Source organism: Polypterus senegalus, chromosome 13 (genome assembly GCF_016835505.1).
Source record: "Polypterus senegalus isolate Bchr_013 chromosome 13, ASM1683550v1, whole genome shotgun sequence".
Taxonomy (NCBI): domain Eukaryota; kingdom Metazoa; phylum Chordata; class Cladistia; order Polypteriformes; family Polypteridae; genus Polypterus; species Polypterus senegalus.
The window spans coordinates 94,835,087-94,860,400 of NC_053166.1; the positions used below are offsets into that span (position 1 = coordinate 94,835,087).

The 25,314-nt window shown below is 36.1% G+C and overlaps 1 protein-coding gene across 3 annotated transcripts in view; it reads right to left on the bottom strand.

Annotated features, from left to right (window-relative positions):
* Window positions 1–25,314, bottom strand: part of LOC120542540 (circularly permutated Ras protein 1-like) — a 270,320-nt gene that overhangs the window by 88,555 nt on the left and 156,451 nt on the right. For all 3 annotated transcript variants that reach the window (XM_039775068.1, XM_039775069.1, XM_039775070.1), the window contains 2 exons: window positions 15,487–15,571; window positions 15,165–15,271 (listed from right to left, as the gene is read on the bottom strand). In XM_039775068.1, coding sequence (XP_039631002.1) covers window positions 15,165–15,271; window positions 15,487–15,571 — 192 coding nt within the window. The remainder of the gene's footprint in view (window positions 1–15,164; window positions 15,272–15,486; window positions 15,572–25,314) is intronic.

Consider the following 25,314-nt stretch of genomic DNA (forward strand, 5'->3'; position numbering starts at 1 on the left):
GTGCTAAGAAAAGGAAAGTTTTTAAAAATAACGTAACACGATTGTCAATGTGACCTTTTGTAAGTAGTGCCTGGAGGATTCAGTGTGTAGAAACTCTAGAGACAGCATGTGTATTAACTTGTGGATTTTTCTGTGAGTATTTGGTGGCAGTCTGACAAAGTTGCTTGAAGACGGCGTTAGCATGAGCTCAGCTCAGAGCGAAATTAGATGAATGGGAGGGGATATGATGATGTGACTCCCCACCCGCCTTAACTGTCAATCCCCACAAACACAGCATCTCGGAATTTGCATAAGCACACCCCTTCACCTACAATTTTAACTTAGTTACAAAGTGATCAAAACTCTCGTTTATATCCTGCGTCCTCTCATTAAACTTGTATCCCGCATTACCTGTGGGCATGTGAAACGCCAGCGGTAGCCTGTCTATGAACTTAATTTAAAGTTTAGGTTTACACCTTGCTTTCTTTTCGAGGTAGCATCACTCATGAATATGGTAGTATATGTCACTCGCTCGCTTCTTATTGTTTCGCTGCCTTCTCAATTATATAATGCATGTTTTCTTAAGCGCTTTTTGGAGGTCTTCCTGGTTTTCTACGCACTGCGTTGACAGTCAGTTCACGTGATTACGTGGGAGGCGTGATGATGTCACACGAAACTCCGCCCCCCCACGTCATTCCAGCTCAACTCCATTACAGATAATGGAGAAAAATACCTTCCAGTTATGACCATTAGGCGTAGAATTTCTAAATGAAACCTGTCCAACTTTTGTAAGTAAGCTGTAAGGAATGAGCCTGCCAAATTTCAGCCTTCTACCTACACGGGAAGTTGGAGAATTAGTGATGAGTGAGTGAGTGAGTGAGTGAGTGAGTGAGGGCTTTGCCTTTTATTAGTATAGATACAAGCCACCTTTTTGTAATTTAAGACATGGAAGATTCATATTTAATTCATATTTTTTCATCCAGAATCTATCTGTGTACACCTCCTACCACCAGAGGTGGGTAGTAACGATTTACTCCTTTACAATTACTTGAGTAACTTTTTAAAAAAAATTGTACTTCTAAGAGTAGTTTTACTGCACCATACTTTTCACTTTTACTTGAGTACATTTGTGAAGAAGAAATGCTACTTTTACTGTGTTACATTGGGCAACACTCGAATCGTTACTTTTTTTCCCCATTAGATACGCTATATTTTTGCCAGACAGAAGCTGCCACTGGACCTACTGCATGACTGTTTCAGCAAACAATTGTAGGAACAATAATCACATGGCTCCGTTTCACAAATCAGATGTAGCCATGCAGTCACATGACCACACAGGGAAAGAAAGAATATAAATGGAGCCTCAGTTTGCGAGCATAATTCATTCCGGAAACGTGCTCGCAATCCAAAGCACTCGTATATCAAAGCGAATTTCCCCCATAAGAAATAATGGAAACTCAGATAATTCGTTCCACAACCCAAAACTATTCATATAAAAATGATTAATACAAAATATAAAGTAAAAATACATAAAACAAATTAACCTGCATTTTACCTTTGAAAATAATCATGGCTGGTGTGAGTGAGTTTCTAAACTCTTGTGGTATTTCACCCAACAGGACAACACGCGGAAGAGCGTCCCGAAGCAACCGCAGGCACTCAGTGCTGCAGCAGTTCACCGTAAAAGCAAATCCGAAAAGATCGCAGTCATGCTATAAGCACCTGCCGTTGATGGGTGATACAAGGAACATTATAAATGCGCAGGGCACAGTATTACTTGGCCACTAACCTGGGCATGACCCTGCCTGACTGCTGTGTCTGTGTACAGGAGAGTGGCAGATCCCGCTACAATAAATAACCGTGCTGTTCCTGTTTCAAGCTGAATAAAGATGGTTTTGCTAAACTATTGAGTCTCAGCTTCGTGTTTTGGGGTGCAAGACGGAGACTCACACGTCACAGCACACACACGTGGTCACAATGCTGTAGTAAACAGTATACGCTCATGCAGATGTTGATTATATGAGTGAGGCACGCCGACTGAGGATTACCCACAACCCTGCAGCGAGAGAGAGAAGAACCATCCACTCAGTTGTGATCACGTGACACTCGGCAGACAAAGCGTATATGGACTACTCATATTGCAAGACCTCGCTCGTTTATCAAGTCAAAATTTATTAAATATTTTAGTCTTTCAAAACACTCGCAAACTAAGGTTCCACTTGTACATGAAAAATGAGAGCCAACTCCTGCTGAAGCTTAACCATCACTTCACTGAGTGAAGAACACGCACGTTTTAACCAAACATACACAGACATAGACAGTCAAGGTAAAGTGAGAGTTATTGTACGTGCACAAGCTGCGCTATTTGGAGGACAAGTGAATATGCAGTATTATATTGTGAGTGTACAGTAAATCTTGTCACTGTAAGTAGTTTGCACTGTTCAAACATACATGTTACCTACTGTAGGTATTGGCTTCAAAAGCTTTGTTGTGAAAAACTGAGATTTGGAACTTTGTGTTATTTGTGCATCTTTATTTTGTAAAGATGTTATTTATTTGTACTCTTTTTTTATTTTATTATTTGGAAATAGCAGAATTTGCACATTATTTTATATTATTGTCTATCTTGTTATAACATTTCTAAAAAATAAATCATTTTTTTATGATCAAACAGTTACTCAGTTTGATACTTGAGCAGTCTTTTCACCAAATACTTTTTTACTCTTACTTGAGTAATTTTTTGGATGACAACTTTTTACTTCTACTTGAATAATATTATTTTGAAGTAACGATACTCTTACTTGAGTACAATTTTTGGCTACTCTATCCACCTCTGCCTACCACTCCTTGGAGTTTTTGAATGTACTTAAAAATTACTGCTGAAAGAATTAATTAGATTTAATTTATTAAGACTACTGAGGAATTTGGAAGCCAGTGCTCTGCAAAACAGTTGGAGCTAATGGGCTCAAAGAAAGAATCTGTCATTATACTCTGTTCATCAACTCACACACTCACACATTCTTACAATGATCCCAAAACAATTCAAAATTCTAAATGAACCCACTAAAATATATCCTTGGACTCTTTGCGAAAACCTGAATCTCAAAGGTTGCTCACACAAACATTGTGAAACACACAAATCACTTACTAAAGTACCCTACTGTATGCCAAGACCAAAATGAACACTCTTTTCAAAAATATGAGGTTGCAAAGCAATATCACCTTCAGTATTTAAATTCAGTTTAATACTGCATTCCACATTTTAAGAGTAGATTTTGTGGATATTCCGAGTCTAAAAAGTTTTTAACATTTACTTTTTTATTTAAAAATATACAGAATCCTTTTTTTTAATAATTCTTTCTTTGGCACTAATTAAAGATGTGTGCTCAGTTTTAACTGTACTTACAAGCCATCTTATTACCACTTGATAATAACAGATATGTTCATGTGGTATCACACAGACAGGAAATATATTTCTCAGTTGTAAATTTCATGTGAACACCCTTCAAAGTGAGAGCCCCAGTCAGGCAATTTAGAAAAAACAATGCTACCCAAATTCTGCAATCTCTTATGTAATGTGACCTTTCATCTCAGTCAATAATATAAAATAAAAAAATCTGATAAGGCAGAAATGCAAATGTGTAATTGAGCAAAACAATACACTTTTAATGTTCTTAACTTGCTGTTTATTTTAATTAAAAATACAGCTAATTTTTAACTGCTTTTTTGTACAAACCAAGTATAAACATCAGCAGTATCCTTGCAATTCTCCAAAACTCTTACAGAAAATTAATGTGAATGGAGTGAATTGGTAAGGTGTAATGTCACAAGTGGGACCTCTGACAACTCCAATAGCATGTGAATACAGAATTAATTTTATAGAACTACATAAACCACTGCACAGACCTTAACAGGCCTTTTTGAACAGGCTTAATTAACCTCTGTGGTGTGTTAAACCAATATATCAGGGCCACCGACAGGAAGCCGCAGAGTCATCAGTAACTGGCATCTGCAGTGGCTATATTAGGAATCATTTCTTCTATATTTGTCTGACTCTCCTGACCGGAAGGTATATACTGGAATGGATCTTAATAAGCTGCTTTATCTTCAAGATCTCCATGTAGACCTGTGTGGCAAATCAAACCACAGCCTCAGCCCCTTTATAAAGAATGTCTGTGTTATTTTTTGTGGTCAAAAAAAATAATAGATCAATGAGTCCTTATACAAATTACACTTTTCTGGACATGCATTTGACCAAGCCGTCCACAAGGGAAGGGATATTTATTAATGCATTTTGCTTTTTTAACTTTGAAATGTGCTTGGTAAGGTGGCCAAGTATATTGTAATTACTGGAATAGCAAAACACCCGTTTATTAAAATGGGTTTAATGGTACAATGGTAAGCCTGTCTGTTTCAATTGTGTTAGGGATTTAGGAACCTCTGTTCACTGGATATGCCTTACATCCCTGTTTCTTTGTGCTTCTTGTTGCCATTCTTCAATGGACATTTCAGCCTTGTTGTGGACAGCAGACAATGTGACTCTCGGATGTACACCGCACAGTTTACTGTCTTATGAAGGGCACTTGCCCTTGTTCATCAGACATTCCTGCCCTCTTGTGGATGCTGAATGCCATTATACCCAAGAGCACAAGCGCATTATATACATAGAGATTGTTTTCTTATTCAAGCAAAGTCAATGAATAACAGTACATGGAAAAATATGTTACACTTTTGGACTATCACAGATTTAATAATAAAAAATAAGGTGCAAAACAAATGGCTAAAACAGTATCCTTCGATCCTTCCATCTATTTTCTTAACTTGTCTGTCCCTGTTCAGGGTTGTGGCTAGCTATGATTCATTCTAGTAGGAAAAGAAAAAAAAATGGAGAAAATCATTTAAAACTAGAATCTCATTTTAAAAGTATGGTATGCTGTGCTTGGGATTTATGGTATAAACCTAGCCATTAATTTTATGAAACTGATTTCTCACTTATAGATTCTTAGGGAATTGTAGCCTGTCTGAGCAATATACAGTGTAAGGCAGGCTATAGCCCTGCACAGCAGAGCTGTCTATCATTCTGTAAATCATAGATCAATAAGCATTCTACAAGCCTAATCTTAATAATTTATCAAGTTATTCTAATACTTTGATATTATGCAGTATTACTTTGCTTGGCTAATTAATGAATTTAAATTATCACCCTAAAATTTAAACTATGGAAACACAATAATTTACATTGCTGTCACCACGTTCCAAGGGATCTTGGCCTGGTCACTGCCTTTACAGAGTTTGCTTGTTCGCGCTATGTGTAGGTTTAGTATGTCTTGAATCTTTTATCTGTTTAACTACTAATAATTTGCGTTGTCCGTTTGTTTTGTTAATTTACTCTCTAGTGAATCTGACCATGACTGTCTGGTAATTTTCTTAGAACGTCCTTTAAAATACACATATTAAGCTTTTCTCTGCGAAACTCTGGTTTCCCCCAAATTATTTGCATATTAGACATGGTACTGTATTAACATATTGACCACTGACATATACTTTTTATAAAATATCTTTAACCCATTACTTACTCGTACTAATAAATAGTTTATATATTAATATTTTGCCTCGCAATTAGGAGACCCGGGTTCGCTTCCCGGGTCCTCCCTGCGTGGAGTTTGCATGTTCTCCCCGTGTCTGCGTGGGTTTCCTCCGGCGCCGGTTTCCTCCCACAATCCAAAGACATGCAGGTTAGGTGGATTGGCGATTCTAAATTGGCCCTAGTGTGTGCTTGGTGTGTGGGTGTGTTTGTGTGTGTCCTGCGGTGGGTTGGCACCCTGCCCAGGATTGGTTCCTGCCTTGTGCCCTGTGTTGGCTGGGATTGGCTCCAGCAGACCCCCATGACCCTGTATTCGGATTCAGCGGGTTAGAAAATGGATGGATGGATATTAATATTTGCACATGGTTAAGTACAGAAATAAAAAAACCTAACTATTCAATTAAACTAATTTGAATTTATTGCCAAAGTAATTTACAGTAAAATAAGAAGTATTTGTTGATAGTTCCAGTGGTGCAGAAAAATTAAACAAGTACACACAGACAGTGACACAGCAGGCTTAATTTCATAAAGCCATGGCCACTGTATTGCTTCTGTGAGTGTATCTGCAATTGATACTTATATTACTGTATGTTTTGTTATCTTAACAAAAATAGCAAAAAATATGCAATGTTCAATTATTTACAATAATTGTATTTGATAACAGGTCAAGCCAATTTATGTGAGTTACCAGTTTAATCTCTTGCTGGATAGCAGGTGGGTAACCAGTTTTTTTGCTGAGATATGTACAGCTTACCACAATGGATTGTGCTTTCTTCAGCCATCTCTTGTCGTTAAGATTGTTGTAGTAATGAAAGCTTGACTCCAATGCTAAAGTGAGCCATTTTAACCTCCAACAGCAGGCCTTTATAGTATGTCACCATATAGTTACCATTACAGACACTATCTGACACAGCTTTTCAGTATGCCTATCACTGTTCATCTGTAGAAGTCTGAGAAGTTTCAGGGTGACAGATGGCTTTACTCAAACTTCCCATAAAATATTAACATTGTAATCCCTGATGATGGGGATCTCTAAGAAAATCTTTCTATAGTAAATCCTTTTATGTCTAAAACTGCATGCCATTTTTCAAATTTCAAATTTTTTGAAGTTTATAATCAACTTTATTGTTTTGTTTATAGTGAGAGATGGGTTTTTATTACTGCTTCATCTGTTAACCCTTTTCTCTATAGGATGTTTCATCATTTTAGATAATCAGGCTTATGATCATAAAAACCTGATAAGTCTGAGTCATTCTTGGAAATAAAATTGCATATAGTCATTGAAACAGAAATGTACAGAGCACTAAAAAATGCATAAATGTTGTTTATATAAATGTCTAGAATATATATGAACTCATCTATTCAGAAAATATATTCTTCAAAGTGTGCAAAGCATACTAAAATTGTACACCTGTATTTCTCAAGAATGCATTCAGAGCAAGATCTGAATTGTAAATGTTATCAACAGGTGCCCATCCCAGATCATTTTGAACTGAAGTTTTTCCACGTTTATACATATATTCAAGCCAATACTGATATTTTGATTAACACTAGATGGGATAGAAATTACAGCATATAAGGATAGATTGTGGCATTCCATTCTACACTGCTAGCACAAAGACTCATTTTGCTTAACTGGATGAATCCTAATCCATCTGTCACGACTGAAAAGGAAAATTATGTCTTATATTATCTTAAATTTAAAAAAAAATAATTCTTTTTTACAAATAACTGTCCAACAGTTTTTAGTCGTAAAAAGTTTTTATAGTAAAAAAAAATTACTGGGCCTTTTTTGATCCCTTTAGTTGTTTTAATATACCTAGAAATCACACTGGGCCCTTTTTGTCATAAACTATAGATCTCTGATGTAGGTAAGGTAAAACGGTTGTGTGTTTTCCTTTTATATTTTACTGTTTCTTTTTGGGGTTTTTTACAACTTTACACTGTACAGCTTAAGTAAGTATATATCTGACCTAACTTTGTGTTACTGTATATATTTTGCTCTATCGTAAAATTTTTAAACACACAGATGTTCAAAGTGAGAGTATTAGATGAACAAACTGTAAGGCAGACAGTCTCAGGTCTAAAAGTCATCATGTCCTGGATACAGTAACACAGGGTGGTGTTTACTCCAATGGCCTCAAGCCTCTTTACTAGTTTCAGAGGATGATGATGAATGTTAAGTAAAAGTCAACCAACAGTATTTTCATATAATTATTCCTTTTGTTGAGGTAGGTTAATCTTGCATTTTGTTACTTAGTTGTTACTGAAATATTTTTTTATTTATATTTTGCAACTGTTATTTTCAGGTTAGATGCCAGCTTCAAGTTTTTTCCTGATGGCTCTCAGAGTCACCTTGTTGTCAGATTTCAAAGCTGCCTTACGTGCTTTAAGCACAGAACACATTTAAATGCTCATTCATGGTTACAGATTAGGCAGTCCTTATATTTGGATGGTGCAGCCAACATCATTAGTACATCTCTTAATATTACAGTTACCGATGATATGCATTCCTCTCTGTTAGCTTGTGTTTCTTCAGTGGCTGATGCTTAAAACCTATTCTAGTTACTATACTCAAAGCAGTATTAAAACAAACATTCTTGACATGCTTTCACTTTCCTTATTGTTGATTTGAAAATGGCTCTGTAGTTCTCAGTGCAGAAAACAGTAACAATATGATAAGTTCTGACTCACCAAAGTAAAGGGTGGCTTTGCCCTTGCAAGAATCACATATATCTGTATAAACAGAATCCAAAATGTTCTCTCATCTTTCTGGACAAAATAAATAATGCAATTAACATTAGAACATCCACACATTTTTTCAATACTATAACCACCAAGAATACAGCAATAATCTTTTTGTTCTCACTAATGGCCCATAAGCATGACATCCAGAAAATGCAGCCCTGCTGCAGGGATGGCTAAATGCATCTTGAGTGAATGTCAAAATGAATAACTTCTTGTCACAAAGCATATACTGTATTGTTCGCATATATATTTTCACTTTAAATATTAGTGTACATGGGGTAGAAAACTACTTTAGCATTTACTAGTGAAAATCAAAACAAACACATTCCAATCAACTGGGCACATAAAATAATACATTAAGTGAAAAATGAATTTTATTGGTGACACTTTATAGTTTATTTTTGTTTAATTGTTTATGCATATGAACTGAAAAAATACTCTTTCTTCATTTATGTTTTGCTGCATGTGCCTTCTCTCACTTCCATACTCACTGCACTATTTCAGTGTTTTTCACCTTGACCATCTTTTGTGACCTTTCACAGTGGGCTGGCAGCTCCTATATCGTTTGTCCACATTTTGGGAAAGAGTAGACTTGTCTTTTTGACAATTAGCTTATTAGCTTATTTGCCAGGCAAAGTGATGTAAAAATACGTTCAGAATTAACTTTCTTAACACTGCCTATGAAAGGCTCAGGAATCAAATCACCAATCATAATGTCTTTCACTGACAATTGAATGTGATGATTCTTCAAATAGAGAATAGTATCTAGTATACATATATGTTATTTAGATAAGCAGCTATTCAAAATTTGATTCCAGACTTTAGTCAGGTTTGTTTGACTATCACTGCTTGAAAATGCATCAGCATTTCATCAGTATGCCAAGTGTTTCATATAGAAGCAAAGCTGTCAGTATATGAAGTATATAGCCAACATTAGTTTTACATGGGAAAAGTAGAACATGCAGGATGGCGATTGTGGATGGAGTGAACTGAAAGTGAATGCAGCTCACTTACAATTTTTCACAGATATAGCAGACTTGAAAATGCATGCAATGCAAGAATAAACAGTTGAGTTTTCCACCTGCATCTGTATGCATCTGCCATCAAACCAAGTATTCAATTCAATTTGTGCTATTGTGTGTATCAAGAATACAGCAATAATCTTTTGTTCTCACTAATGGCCCATAAGCATGACATCCAGAAAATGCAGCCCTGCTGCAGGGATGGCTAAATGCATCTTGAGTGAATGTCAAAATGAATAACTTCTTGTCACAAAGCATATACTGTATTGTTCGCATATATATTTTCACTTTAAATATTAGTGTACATGGGGTAGAAAACTACTTTAGCATTTACTAGTGAAAATCAAAACAAACACATTCCAATCAACTGGGCACATAAAATAATACATTAAGTGAAAAATGAATTTTATTGGTGACACTTTATAGTTTATTTTTGTTTAATTGTTTATGCATATGAACTGAAAAAATACTCTTTCTTCATTTATGTTTTGCTGCATGTGCCTTCTCTCACTTCCATCACTGCACTATTTCAGTGTTTTCACCTTGACCATCTTTTGTGACCTTCACAGTGGGCTGGCAGCTCCTATATCGTTTGTCCACATTTTGGGAAAGAGTAGACTTGTCTTTTTGACAATTAGCTTATTAGCTTATTTGCCAGGCAAAGTGATGTAAAAATACGTTCAGAATTAACTTTCTTAACACTGCCTATGAAAGGCTCAGGAATCAAATCACCAATCATAATGTCTTTCACTGACAATTGAATGTGATGATTCTTCAAATAGAGAATAGTATCTAGTATACATATATGTTATTTAGATAAGCAGCTATTCAAAATTTGATTCCAGACTTTAGTCAGGTTTGTTTGACTATCACTGCTTGAAAATGCATCAGCATTTCATCAGTATGCCAAGTGTTTCATATAGAAGCAAAGCTGTCAGTATATGAAGTATATAGCCAACATTAGTTTTACATGGGAAAAGTAGAACATGCAGGATGGCGCATTGTGGATGGAGTGAACTGAAAGTGAATGCAGCTCACTTACAATTTTTCACAGATATAGCAGACTTGAAAATGCATGCAATGCAAGAATAAACAGTTGAGTTTTCCACCTGCATCTGTATGCATCTGCCATCAAACCAAGTATTCAATTCAATTTGTGCTATTGTGTGTGGCCTGCGCCACCACCACCTACTCAAAGCATCATGATGCTCCAACATTGATGGACTGAAAGCCAGAAGTCTACGTGACCATCATCATCAGGTCCTTCCATGAAAACCCTAAATACAAAGAGGACTGTTTGACTTATGTTAGGTAGATTGCCCAGAGGGGACTGGGCGGTCTCGTGGTCTGGAACCCCTACAGATTTTATTTTTTTCTCCAGCCTTTGGAGTTTTTTTTTTCTGTCCACCCTGGCCATCGGACCTTACTTATTCTATGTTAATTAATGTTGACTTATGTTTATCTTTTATTGTGTCTTCTATTTTTCTATTCATTTTGTAAAGCACTTTGAGCTACATTTTTTTGTATGAATATGTGCTATATAAATAAATGTTGATTGATTGATTGATTGATTGATTGAATATTGACTTACAAAGTTGTTACTTTTTAGGCAAATCATTTTTTTTTCATTTAAGTTAACGGTGTATTACAACTTAGTACTAAAGCAAATACTCTTTTCAGACAGATTAATGATAAAAAAATATTCAACCAAAAGCAGAGTTAATACTGCCCAAGGAAAGATTCATTTTTTTGCAGTAGTTTTCAATGTCCAAGAAATTATTGACTAAGCACTAAATAATGAGCTTGACTTCTCAGGTGTCCTTTAAGAGCTAATTTTTATTCCAGAAGCTGCTCATATATCTAGGCTTAATTAGAAAAATATTTTATTGATTATAGGGTATCCGGGTAAAACAAAAACTTTTCCCTACAAATTTTTGGTCATTTTTGGGTAAGTGAGTCTAATATGCTCTTGGACTCATTTAGCCATCAACTTTCATAATAACTTCCCAATGTAACAGTTAAGTTATTATTTTAATAGCAGTTAATAGACTGTGCAGTGTTGCAAATAAATTATCCATGGCAACACAGAATGATACATTTACATATCTGACTGACACCTTTATCAAAGGGAAATAGCATTTTTTAATATACAATTGGTTACATTTCTTTTATTTTTCCAATTGGAGCACAGGCAAGTGAAATTACCTGCTCATTGATACACAGTCTCAGTAGTTGACCCCACAGCCTCCGCATCACATTAAGGGAAATACAAATAATGACATATTACTTTCAAAACATATATAGAAAAAATAATAATGATTAAAATCCCAGAAGAAACAACTAATTCATAACAACTGTGTAGTTAGAAAGAACGTTGTGAAGTGTCATCTTCAAACAAATTCAAGAAAAATCCTGACAAATTTGCTTGATACAGGATGCCTGGTTCAACTCTTCTCCTACAGTGAGAATTTGGAAACTTTACCATGTACAGATGGTCTAAAGTTCAATGTACAAACATACACAATCTTTTTGAGCCCCACACAAGAAACACACAGAGCCACATAATACTCTTTATAGTACATCAAAAAATGAATTTACTAGTTATACAGAAATAAAGACAAAAATAAAACAGCCATTTCACAAACACATCATAGCAAAGAAAGACAGCTCAGGCTAGAAACAGTATACTAACCCATATGACGTTTGGAAGAGAATACCACTCCAAGACTCTAAAGCTTTGGCAAAATAATTAAAATTAGATAAAACTGCAATGAGTTGGCAGCCCACTGTTTGATTTCCCTTTAATAAAATAGATACTATTAAAACAAAAGCAATATGAAAAAGATAACTACAATATTTGAGCTTGCACTTTTGAGATCCAACGTGTTCTCTTCTATTTACATAATTTTTTAACCAGATAATTCTTAGCAACTTTCACAAAGTGCATTATATTTACTCTGCCAATGCTGATTTTCATCTTATAAGGTACTACAATGCAGTGAAACAAGTAAAGAATCACATTTTTTAAGGTACTACCAATAGTGCACTGAAATAATTACTTTGAATTATTAACTCCTGATTGCCTACAAAAGTGTTTCTTTAAGGCAAGGATCACTCAGGTGTTAAGTAACACAAACTAATGCGTTTAGCTGTCACATTAGCAACTGTTAACTTTAATAAGGCTAAAAGAGATACCCTCCACTCCAGAGCTTATTAAATGTACCAGTAAATTAACAAATCAAGCTACACAATGAATAAAGTCTGCTCTGTACTTTTTCATTAAAGTAAACCTTATTCTAATTAACAAACTATTTTCCAAGAGTATGAAAACAATGTTGAATTCTTTTTTCTCTCTTGCTTTGGTTGAGAAATATATAACACTTGTCACATTGCAAGGTTTATATGCCCTGCACTGCTGCAGCAGTATGCAAGAGCATTCAGTCTCCAATTTTCAAACTTTGAAATATGCAGAGAAGCAGACAGCATGAGAAATTTGTTTTCAAACAATAGGCATTCTCACTTGTGTAACTCAAATGGACATGAACCCTGCTTTAACGATCCCATATTTACCATTTTCACACACGTAACATTTTTTGGACGCTGTTGTTGAACATAAAACAGATATCATCTAAAGAAGTGTGAGTTTACATTCACACTGCTTAAAAAAGTGACTTTCCTCATTTTTGGCTGATGTCTATTTTTTTGACTTATCAAATACTTTTTTGTGAATAATGCAGATTTGATATAAGTACAGATGTCTATTTTGAATGTGCCCCTTATGCACAAATTAAATAAAAAGATTTTGTCAGACTGATGCAAACTGTTAAACAGATAGATGCGGGTAACTGCATGTCTTCACATTGATTCAGTAAAAGACATTGTCTGCAAAGTAATAAGCTTGTGATGGCTAGGAAGGGAAAAGGAAATGAAAGATCAGAGGTTTTGGTTTGAGCACATTTATCACTGCTCTATACAGAAACAACTGGCCCAAAGGACAGGAGACAGGACTGGTAAGAAGACGATTTTGGGGTGTTAGAAACAAAACAGTTGCTACGAAAGTAGTGCAAATCCTTTCTGAAAAGTTTTGATTCAATGTCATTTTTTTGCCAATCATACTTCCCTAAAAACATCACATCTACGTCACATATGAGAGAAAAAATGGAAAATTAAGCTGCAATGTGATTTTTTTTAGTTTCAAAAATATAATATAAGGATTTACGTGGTTTGCTGCAAACTGCTTTTCTCACTACTCAAAGTACTCTCCATGCAGGGAGGACCCGGGAAGCGAACCCACAATCTCCTTACTGTCAAGCCGCAACGCTACCACTAGATCAGCAGAAGCCGGAGGCCAGGGGCAGTTCAATCCTACATACGATATGTGGCAGTGGTCCTCCCATGGCATCCCAGTTTGAACGCCCTTAGGAGTACATAGGAATTGGAGTCAGAGTTGTGAGGCAGCAGGTGATGCTCAACTTAAGGCAAAAGGAGAAAGAGAATCTGTTTGTTTTTTGAGTATTTTGGCTGGAATTAGTGTTGAAATGTGTTGGTGGTAAATATAAACCTTTTATTTGAACCCAGAATTGTGTTGGGTGACATTGGCACCTCTTTGTTGTTGAATTTGACACTATTAACCATAAAAATAACTGCACTGAAAATATAAAAATACACAAAATATTTTCTGTTTTCAAAAATGAAATATGCATGATTTTGGCTGGCTTTGTGGAGGTCTGGAGGCTGTGGGGACATCCACTATGCCAGTGAATCTTATCTTGAAATTTCTATTTTTTTTAACTGAACAATCTCAGGACACTTTTCTATTTGCCAATTCTAGTTAAACCCAGCAAGACATTAAAACTTATATACAGTATATAAAATACAGTTTACAACAGACATCTGTATTACCTGTGAGTTTACAGTTATCACTCAGATTCACAATTATTTCATTAGTATTCTATCTATTTCTTTGTTTTGAGTTCATCAAGAGAAATGACTTACATTATTTCCCTGCGTGAAAAAAACTACCTTTTACAATCTAGTATGAACTTTTGTTTTTTTGTTTTTTTAACTTTGTTCTGTTTACTTCTGTTATTTTTCTTACATTTGAGTTTTTATTTTTATTAGAGAAATATTCTTCTTTTCAACTGATATTTGCCCTTTTAAATATGAGATAAGCAGAGCCCAGTATCCTTCTGGACTTTCACCTTTCATCATTTAGTTTACTCCTTCAGTTTTTTAAAAGATTTCTAAATCAATTAACCTTTTTTAACACAAAATCTTTTCTTGTAAAAATGGCTTAGAATACCAAAAACATATAACACATATTTTACCCATGAATGCTGATGCACATATATGATTTTCTGGCCTAGGTGTCATTTTGATTGCCAGCTGAAGCATCACAGAGTCATTTGTATGCCCGGGATTCTGGAGGTATCTTGAGGCAAAGGGAGGCAAATAAACTGACTTACAGAATCTAGTAAGAGTTGTGTGGCTTGGTAGGGCAACTGCTTAATTGATTTTTCCAAAATGATGCATTTTGTTTGAATGTATTTACTTTAGCTATAATAAGCTTGTTGTACAGTGACTACAACATTCTGTATCCTCCTTTCATGTCGTGTACAGTATTTATCCCTAATAATTTAACGATTGGATCTAGACAGGTAGTGACAACCCAAGAGGCTACAAGCATAGTACAAGTCTGATTTTGCTCCTGTTCTGGTTAGTGTGTCCACAACAGAAATTTACATAAAGCATCTACATGATAACAGCCACATATACCATGATCATACACTTCAACTCTTAGCTGCAAAAGAGAAAAATGGAAAAATACTTACATGCCAGGAGGAAGAATACATGTAGTCTCAACATTTGTAGCTAGTACTTGATCTTCAAGAATGTTTTGGATTTCATCATAGAGGCTCCCTGGCTGCACTGTATTCACCTATAATAATACAATAAATCAAGAAACACTTCTTTTACATCAGCTTTAATAACCAAGGTATCCTCAAAACAAAATGGTATATAGCACTCGCAAACTTCACGGTCCAGATTGTTGAATTGACCACTAAACACAATGTCAAACAGTCACAACCTGACTGTTGACCTGCAACAAAAGCACTCTTTGTCAACTGCATTGGTAGTTTATGTGGCTGTTACCTTTCCACCAGTGCAGTCAGCCAACTTTCCAATTTCTGAGAGGCTGCAATCTGTCCCTTGGAACGTCAGCACAGAAACCACCACCCTGAAAAACAATTCAAAATATATTATTATGACACTTACCCGGTCATATACCCTGCTCCAATAAAGATAAGCCAGAACCAGCTACACTCAAAGCACTATTGATTGAGGCTTCGCCAGTTCAAATGATTGCATCATTACACTCCCAAGCCCACTTAACCCAATTCGGTATTGGAAAGACTGAAGCATATCCTGACAGCATTGGGCAGAATAAAGGAACCAATGCTAGAGAGGGTGCCAATCCATTCCAAGGCCAAATCAAGCACACTTCACATGCACACTCTTTTGGGATGTAGGAGCAGAAATCAGTGGGTCTGAAAAAAAAAACATGCAGGCACAACTAGGCATGAAACTCAAAATAATTCACTGCTATACTGCCAAGATGAAATGTAGTTTGACAGTTTTTAAACAAACGTGCAGTGATAGATAGATAGATAGATAGATAGATAGATAGATAGATAGATAGATAGATAGATAGATAGATAGATAGATAGATAGATAGATAGATAGATAGACAGACAGACAGACAGACAGACAGATAGAGTTTATAACAATTTTTAAATTAGTTTACTTGTGCATAAAGAAGATCTATGTGAATGAACAGTTCATTATAAAGTACTATACTGAAGCATCAGAAGAAATCAAAAAGAAAAAAGAGGTTATGTAGTTATTTTAACATAGCATTACAAAATTCATGTTAATTTATGAAGTCTTTTGACTAGTCTTAATAACAAAAAAAATGTTTTCTAGTTTTAGATAAGACATGACTTTTCCACTGAGTTGTGGAGTGTGGGATAGGATTCTTCCTTCTGAATAAGACAGGTTGAGACAACAGCAATGTAATATAGTAAATCACAATAGACTTCACATAATCTCATCTCACCTAGCTTTATTTCAAATAATGCTATTGAAGTATTGAGAGTAATTGTAAATTCAACATTTCTAAGAGATAAGCAAAAATTTCTCTTGAAAATATTTGAGGGTTGAGCATTACCAAAATGTATGACCTAAAGAAACCAATGCTTAATGAAACCATTTGCAGTTAAGATGCAGTTCCTTATAGACTTCATGTAATTTTAGCCAATATCAACTATGGTGGGTATGGAGGGGGCAATGAAAGGTCAGGTTGAGAACTGTATATGAAGGAACAAACTAGAGTGTAAAAATAAAAATGCACTGTAATGTAAATTTTAACTCAATGTATAATTGCAAAAGCAAAATGAGTAACACATTAAAAATAGCCTCCCTTAATGCTAGAAGTATCAAAAATAAAACAAATCAGTTGGAGTTGTATGTAGCAGAACATAATTATGATATAATAGCAATAGAAACCTGGCTAAATAACAAAGATAGGGATTAGTATAACATAGAGGGATACACATTTTTAAGAGGTATAGATAAAACAGAAAAGGAGGTGGGGTTGCTGTTTATTTAAAACAGAATTTAAATGCAAGTCCTCTTCAGTTGGATGATGAGCCCCATCTTAGAGAGGAAAATATTTGAGAAAGAGGCCTTATTTTAGGAGTGTGTTACAGACCGCCCAATGCAGACAATAATTTCAATGCACATCTTTTTGGTAATATTAAAAAGGCAAGTTTACAGGGGATATCATAGTCATGGGGACTAGACTAAACTGAGATAACCTTGCTAAACCTTGTTAAATAGCTGCATGCAAGGGTAGGATTTTTAGAAGTAATCAGTGACTGTTTTTTTAAAACAGCATGTTAAAGAACCAATGAGGGGTGAAGCCTGTCTGGATTTAGTTTTTTGTAATAATCAGAACAGAATTGAGGGTGTAGAGGTGATTGAACCAGTAGGGTCAAGTGACCATGATATAATACAGTTCTTTGTGTTTTGGAGGAGTGCGAAAGCTAAGACTAAACCTGTTAAGTTTAACTTTAGTAGGGCAAATTGTGAGCAGATGTGGTAAAGTCTAAGAAGGATAGACTGGGATAAGCTCTTAAGTGCAGAGACAGCTGAGGAGCAGTGGAACAGGTCTAAAAATGTTTTACACATAATGTAGGACAGGTACATACCTAAATTTGAAATTCATAGGAAACTTACAAAAACTCTGCATTGGGTTAATAAAAAGTTTAAAAAGAAGATGCAAAGGAAAACAGGTCTATAAGGCATTCAAGATAAATAACTCCAATGTGAATCATAGCATGTATGAGAACATGAGGGCAAACATTAAGAAGGATATTAGAGAGGCTAAAGCCAGGTAGTGAGGAATATAGCAGATAAGGCGAACGATGACCCAAAGAGATTCTTTGAGCATTTTAGTAGTAAAAGAACAGTAAGGAGGAGGTGAAGTGCCTCAGGAATAGTAAAGAATAGAAAAATTAAAAAATACTGACAGTGAAATAGCAGATGCTCTAAACTTACATTTTTTGAGGTCTTCAAATGTACTACTTAGATTGAAAAGACTGAAATCAAACAAATCACCAGGACAAGATAATATTTAGCATCAAGTTCATAAGGAGATTAGAAAGTTGCTTATAGATAGATACAAAATTGTCTCAGACACAGGAAGGAGAGTTGAATTGTGTCTTTGTGGACCTGGAGAAAGCATATGGCAGGGTGCCTCGAGAGGAGCTGTGGTATTGTATGAGGAAGTCAGGAGTGGCAGAGAAGTACGTAACAGTTGTACAGGATATGTACAAGGGAAATGTGACAGTGGTGAGGTCTGCAGTAGGAGTGACGGATGCATTCAAGTTGGAGGTGGGATTACATCAGGGATCGGCTCTGAGCCCTTTCTTATTTGCAATGGTAATGGACGGGTTGACAGACGAGATCAGACAGAAGTTCCCATGGACTATGATATTTGCTGATGACATTGTGATCTGTACCGATAGTAGGGAGCAGGTTGAGGAGACCCTGGAGAGGTGGAGATATGCTCTAGAGCGGAGAGGAATGAAAGTCAGTAGGAACAAGACAGAATACATGTGTAAATGAGAGGGAGGTCAGTGGAATGGTGAGGATGCAGGGAGTAGAGTTGGCGAAGGTGGATGAGTTTAAATATTTGAGATCAACAATACAGAGTAATTTTGGATTTTGGAAGAGAAGTGAAAAAGAGAGTGCAGGCATGGTGGAATGGGTGGAGAAAAGTGTCAGGAGTAATTTGTGACAGACGTGTATCAGCAAGAGTGAAAGGGAAGGTCTATAGGACGGTAGTGAGACCAGCTATGTTATATGGGTTGGAGACGGTGGCACTGACCAGAAAGCAGGTGACAGAGCTGGAGGTGGCAGAGTTGAAGATGCTAAGATTTGCACTGGGTGTGATGAGGATGGACAGGATTAGAAATGAGTACATTAGAGGATCAGCTCAAGTTGGACGGTTGGGAGACAGAGTCAGAGAGGCGAGATTGTGCTGGTTTGGACATGTGCAGAGGAGAGATGCTGGGTATATTGGGAGAAGGATGCTAAGGATAGAGCTGCCAGGGAAGACGAAAAGAAGAAGGTATAAGTGAAGGTTTATGGATGCGGTGAGAGAGGATATGCAAGTGATGGGTGTAACAGAACAAGATGAAGAGGACAGAAAGAAATGGGAGAAGATGATCTGCTATGGCGACCCCTAACGGTAGCAGCCGAAAGAAGAAGAAGAAGTGGATGCAACATTATTAACTTTCAAAAAGTGATCAGAAGCAATTAAGAAGGCTAACAAAATGTTAGGATCTATAGCACAATGTGTAGTGTACAGGTCTATGGAGTTTAAGCTCAAGCTTTATAATGCACTGGTGAAACTTCATCTGGAGTACTGCATACAGTTTTGGTGTCCAGTCTACAAAAAGGACATAGCAGTGCTGGAAAAAAATCCAGTCTTTAAACTGAGTTCATGAAGATCACAGGGACACAGTTGGAAACTTATTAAGGGTAAATTTTGCACAAACATTAAGAAGTTTTTCTCTACACATATTTCCACAGACATGTGGAATAGGTTACTAAGTATTGTGGTAAATAATTGGACTTTCAGGACTTTCAAAACTTGACTTGATGCTATTTTAGAAGGATTAAGTGGATAGGAACAGTGAGCTTTGTTTGGTTGAATGGCCTGCTATCGTCTAGATTGTTCTAATGTTTTAATAAACTATAATCCCAAAGTAAGATTTAATTGAGAGGCCCCTATCTCAGCATTGTTTATGATCTTTTATGAGTGTTCACCTTGAAATGAGTTAATAGAGTAAGGAAATACTACTGATATTTTCATAATTACTAGCTAGTATGGTTTCAGGTACAGATATTTAGGTACAGGAAAAGTAGGGATGTGCAGGTTGTATAAAACATGTACATAGAAATAATAGTGTATAATTGATGTGTAGTTTTAAAAAGGGTGCACACTCACACACAAACTGTTAATATACCAAGTGACTGTCACTGGTTAAATATTGTATAGATTAAAGAAGACTAAAATAAATAATTATCATGTACTGGAGCAACTGAAAGCAGCATCTGTGTCTTCATCTAACAAATTTAGTTGTACCTTAAATGATATTTCTGAGATGGTCCATTTATTTATCAGGACTTAAGAAGAACTTTTAAGAATGTATAGTCTTTAGTAGACTGTGCCAACTAACAGTTTCTTCAGTTATATTTATGCTATACAGTACATGTATAGTAAATTTAGAGCCCTCTGGTGAAGTCTTAAACCTGAAATAATGACAAGGACAGAAAAGAAGTCAAAAATGGGTGGCTTTATTATACTGAATAAAAAACAGAACATACATGGGGGTATCAAATCAGACAAAGCACAAACAAAGACACAGCTGTGCCCCAGATTCACAGTGATATGATTGCTTATCTACTTGCTCACCTCTCATATTCATCAAAAACATTCTCAGTCTCATTTTATAACTGTTATTCTATAGATAGATAGATAGATAGATAGATACTTTATTAATCCCAAGGGGAAATTCACGTAATCCAGCAGCAGTATACTGATACAAAAAACAATATTAAATTAAATAGTAATAAAAATGCATGTAAAAGCAGACAATAACTTTGAGTAATGTTAGCATTTACACTCCCCCGGATGGAATTGAAGAGTCGCATAGTGTTGGGGAGGAACAATCTCCTCAGTCTGTCAGTGGAGCAAGACAGTGACAAAAGTCTGTCACTGAAGCTACTCCTCTGCCTGGAAATGACACTGTTCAGTGGATGCAGTGGATTCTTCATGATTGAGAGGAGTTTGCTTAATGCTGATGTTAAACTGTCCAACTTTACTCCTACAATAGAGCCTGCCTTCTTAACAAGTTTGTCCAGGCGTGAGGCGTCTTTCATCTTTATGCTGCCTCCCCAGCACATCACTGCGTAGAAGAGGGCACTTGCAACAACCGACTGGTAGAACATCTGCAGCATGTTATTGCAGATGTTGAAGGACGCCAACCTTCTAAGAAAGTATAGTCAGCTCTGACCTTTCTTACACAGAGCATCAGTATTGGCAGTCCAGTCCAATTTGTCATCTAGCTGCACTCACAGATATTTATAGGTCTGCACCCTCTGCAAACAGTCACCTCTGATGATCACATGGTCCATAAGGGGCCTGGGCCTCCTAAAATCCACCACCAGCTCCTTGGTCTTTCTGGTGTTAAGGTGTAAGTGGTTTGAGTCGCACCATTTAACAAAGTCTTTGATTAGCTTCCTGTACTCCTCCTCCTGCCCACTCCTGATGCAGCCCACAATAGCAGTGTCATCAGTGAACTTTTTGCATTTGATAAGGTCCCACATGAGATGGTGTCAAACTACCTGAAGAATTCAGAATTCAAAATTAGCTAAAACACAGGAAGTAAAGGGTTATGGTTGGTGTGAAAGAACCTAATTTGAACCTCAAGGTTAGTGCTATTTTTAATAAATATAAATGATCTGGATAAGAATATAAATAAAAAGTTAAATTATGAAAGGAATTAGTACAGTCGATCCATATTTTAAAATTAGTTAAGCAAAAATACAGGGTCGCAGTCGGAAACCTCTTAAGGATAAGTTTCACACAAATATTCTTCACATAGAGAACCATAGACACATGAAATAAATTGGCAAGTAGTGTCGTAGAGAGTAAGGCTTTATGGACATTCAAAGCTCAAGTTGTTTTTATTTTGGAGAAATCATCTGGATAGGAATGGCAAGCTTTGTTGGACTGTGTTGAGTGCTTGCCATATTTACAAAGAGTTAATCAAAAGGAGCAAATCCATTATCATCAATGTAAATATCTTTAAAAGTCGAGATAACTAGTTTCTTCCAAGACTGTTTAATTGAGACTGAAATGCAAAGTTGTTGTGTAATGGAGTAGCAGACAGCAGTATCTTTTTCTTAAAGTGTTTTCTATATTGATTCTATATTTTGAGCAAGTGAAGCACAATCTGATTACTGTACTACTAAATTGGCTAAATTATTAAGTGCAAAGAAGAGTGTACAGACAGGAATTCACAAGATTTTTGTTCCATATTGATCACTGCAATGTTGCTTTATTAATACAGGGTCTTTTTGTCTTTCATATAAACAAGCTTAATTTGACTGGTAAAAGTAATTAAATAAATTTGTTAGGCTTGACAACGGCACATTTGGGTGCCATTGGGTTTGCACACAGATAGATATATTATATAGCATTCCTTACTTCATAATCCTGTTTCTTTCCAAGTTTTATATCGGGATGTTTAGGATTTTTTAGGGTCAATACCAATCACTCCTATTCTGCTGCTGGATTCCAACACCGATACTGATTTTTTTCTTTATCTCTTTGAAAATTTTTACATTAAGCTCCTGCATAACCTGGCACTGAGAAGCCTCATGTTCCACATTGAATTCCACATTGTTATTAACAACAGGAAACTCTGTAGGCTTATTGTTCAGTAGCACACAGCGGTGTAAGAATAGGAACAGAAAACAATGAGAAAGGAATTCAGAAATCAAGAAGAAAAAAATACTTCTTGAAAGACGCAGCTGCTACTAGGTGTTCTGCTGGAGATGATTTGTGTCAAGAAATAACACATTGATAGGAACAGGCAGTTGCCGGATCCCGGAATAGAGATGATGTTGTACAAAAACCCGTCAACAGAGAAGATACTGTCGTTCATTTTATAACAAAGGCTTAGGAAACAACTGTCGCAGTATAATGAAAATAGCAAGGTGTGAAACCAATAGCAAGAAGCGAAACCAATGTCAATGGTCGAGAGCATAGACATATATAGATAGACACCACATTCACTGTGTTGCCCAGTCAACACGATACATGAGCACATCTGCCCTATTACGAGTGGCAAAAGTGCCATTTAAACTAATATAGGTAGATGTGGAAACTGGGTTTTCTGATGAAAAAACAATAATAACGTTTAAAACATTATCGTTTACATACAACAGATTTTGGCAAATCGTTTACATGCAATTATTTATATCCATTTATACATTAATAATGGCAATTATTAAATAATAATAATAATAATTATTATTATTATTATTAAATAATTCCTCCCATCTGCGGTGGGGTTTATTTCCTGCCTTGCGCCCACACACAAACACACCCACACACCAAGCACACACTAGGGCCAATGTGTTGGCTGGGATAGGCTCCAGCAGACCCCCGTGACCCTGTAGTTAGGAATTCCTCCCATATAAGAAACATTTTTCGGACTGCCTTCTTCCATCTCCGAAACATTTCTAGACTTCATCCTATTCTTATGCAACACAGTACTGAAGTATTGGTTAATGCCCGAGTCACCTCACATATAGATTATTGTAGTTCTATTTTAACTGGCATCCCACAAAAACTTATCCATCGCTTACAACTTGTTCAAAATTCTGCTGCCAGCATAATAACCTGCTGTTCTAAATCCACTGAACATATTACACCTACTCTCTCTCTCAACTTCGCTAGCTCCCTGTTCACTACAGAATACAATACAAAATACTGCTCTTAACATTTAAAGCTCTCCACAACCTCACTGATCTCCTACAGACTTACTCTCCTCTCGCTCACTCAGATCCTCCTCTGCAACTTTACTTTCTGTACTGCACATCAGATTCAATGCTATGGGAGCTGAAGCGTCTCTCATAGTACTCCTCAACTCGGGAATACTCGTCCCTCTCATATACATCAGCTTGATTCAATAACACATTTTAAAACTGCCCTCAAAATTTATCCTTTCAAACTGGCATATCAATTGTGAATTTTGCACTGTTACTGCCAGTTATCTTTGTTTGTTTGCTAATTATTGCTTTTTGATTTATCATTCTCTTGTTTTAATTTTACTAATGTTGTTTAATTTTATTGTAAGGTGACCTTGAGTGCTAAGATTATAAAACGGGATTTTCTAATTGCCAAATATAACCAAAACAATTGTTAAGACTTACCTATGAAATGTAATCCCCTGGGATCTGGTTTGGAGCGAACAGCGGTTTGCACAATCCCAAGCAGCACATGCGTGAGGCACCTTTATCCATTACTTCACTCCACAGCAGTGCCACTTGCAATATGGTGGCGACGTTGACGTACAATGCTGCTGGTCATGCGGCGGCTAGTGATTCTATGTCTATGGTCCGAAGGAGGAATAGGAATCGAAAAAAGCATTGTGGGGGTGTATGGGAGGCCACAGGCAGCATGGGGAAGGGGTTGGAAGAGGAGGAATAGGAATCGAGAAATGCAGTGTGGGCTGCATTGGGGGGGCCGGTTTTGATGAGGAAGCAGGATGAACCAATAGGAATCGAGAAATGCCGTGTCGGTAGCGTGTGGGAGGGACCAGTTTTGAAGAGGAAGCAGGACGAACCAGAAGAGAAATATATATGAGATTCTTCTGTAATGTATTATATAAAACAAAGTTTAATTACAAAATTGTTTTTCACCATTAGTCTAACAAAAACAATAATATATACAAATATATTCTCAAACATTGATTCAGTCAATTGATATTGGCAGTTAAACACTGCTTAAATTTAAATATGCATGTACTTATGAGTTTTAATCATTTTAATCATTAATTGCACTGCAGCTTTTTTTGCTTTCAAAATATATATTTACTACATTTATACAGTTTTTTCCCCAGCTTACCAGCTGGACATTCCTAATTCTTGAGGTATAATTAGAAATATGGATTATCATTTTAATTATGTAGTACTTGTTTCTTATAAAAATGTATACTTGTATGACACACACAAACAAATAATAAACACAATAGAAACCTTTACAAAAACTGCAAATCTATCAGATGATCATAAGATGTTAATAAAGAAAATAGATAGATAAGATAGATAGATAGATAGAACTTTATTTGTCCCCAGGGGACATTTTAGCTTTTTACATAATCTCTTAAATAGAAAATACATAAATAGGTAGTTGGTCAGATAAATAAATAAATAAATTAAACATGCACACTTTGGTCTGAACATAAAACAGAATGACCATAAAGCAAGAAAATGAAAAATAAAGAAAAGTTCTGACTTGTCAGTCACAGTCACAGTGAGGTGTTATGCAGGATGTATTGCTGTTAATATAAAGGAGCCCCAGAAGTGCTTCTGCCGAATAATTAATTCGGTGATACTACTCAGTGTCAGAGACAGGATGTGCAGCATTGTTCAAATTGGCACTTAGTTTTGTTCTAATTCTCTCCTTCTGTACTACCTTGAGGGGGATCCAGAGTGTTTCATATAACTGAGATTACCCTTTTAAATAGCTTGTTGATTTGGTGGGTCTCTTTTGAAACAAACCACAGTGTAGAAAATCACACTAGCCATCACAGAGTTATAGAAGATGTGAAGAATGTC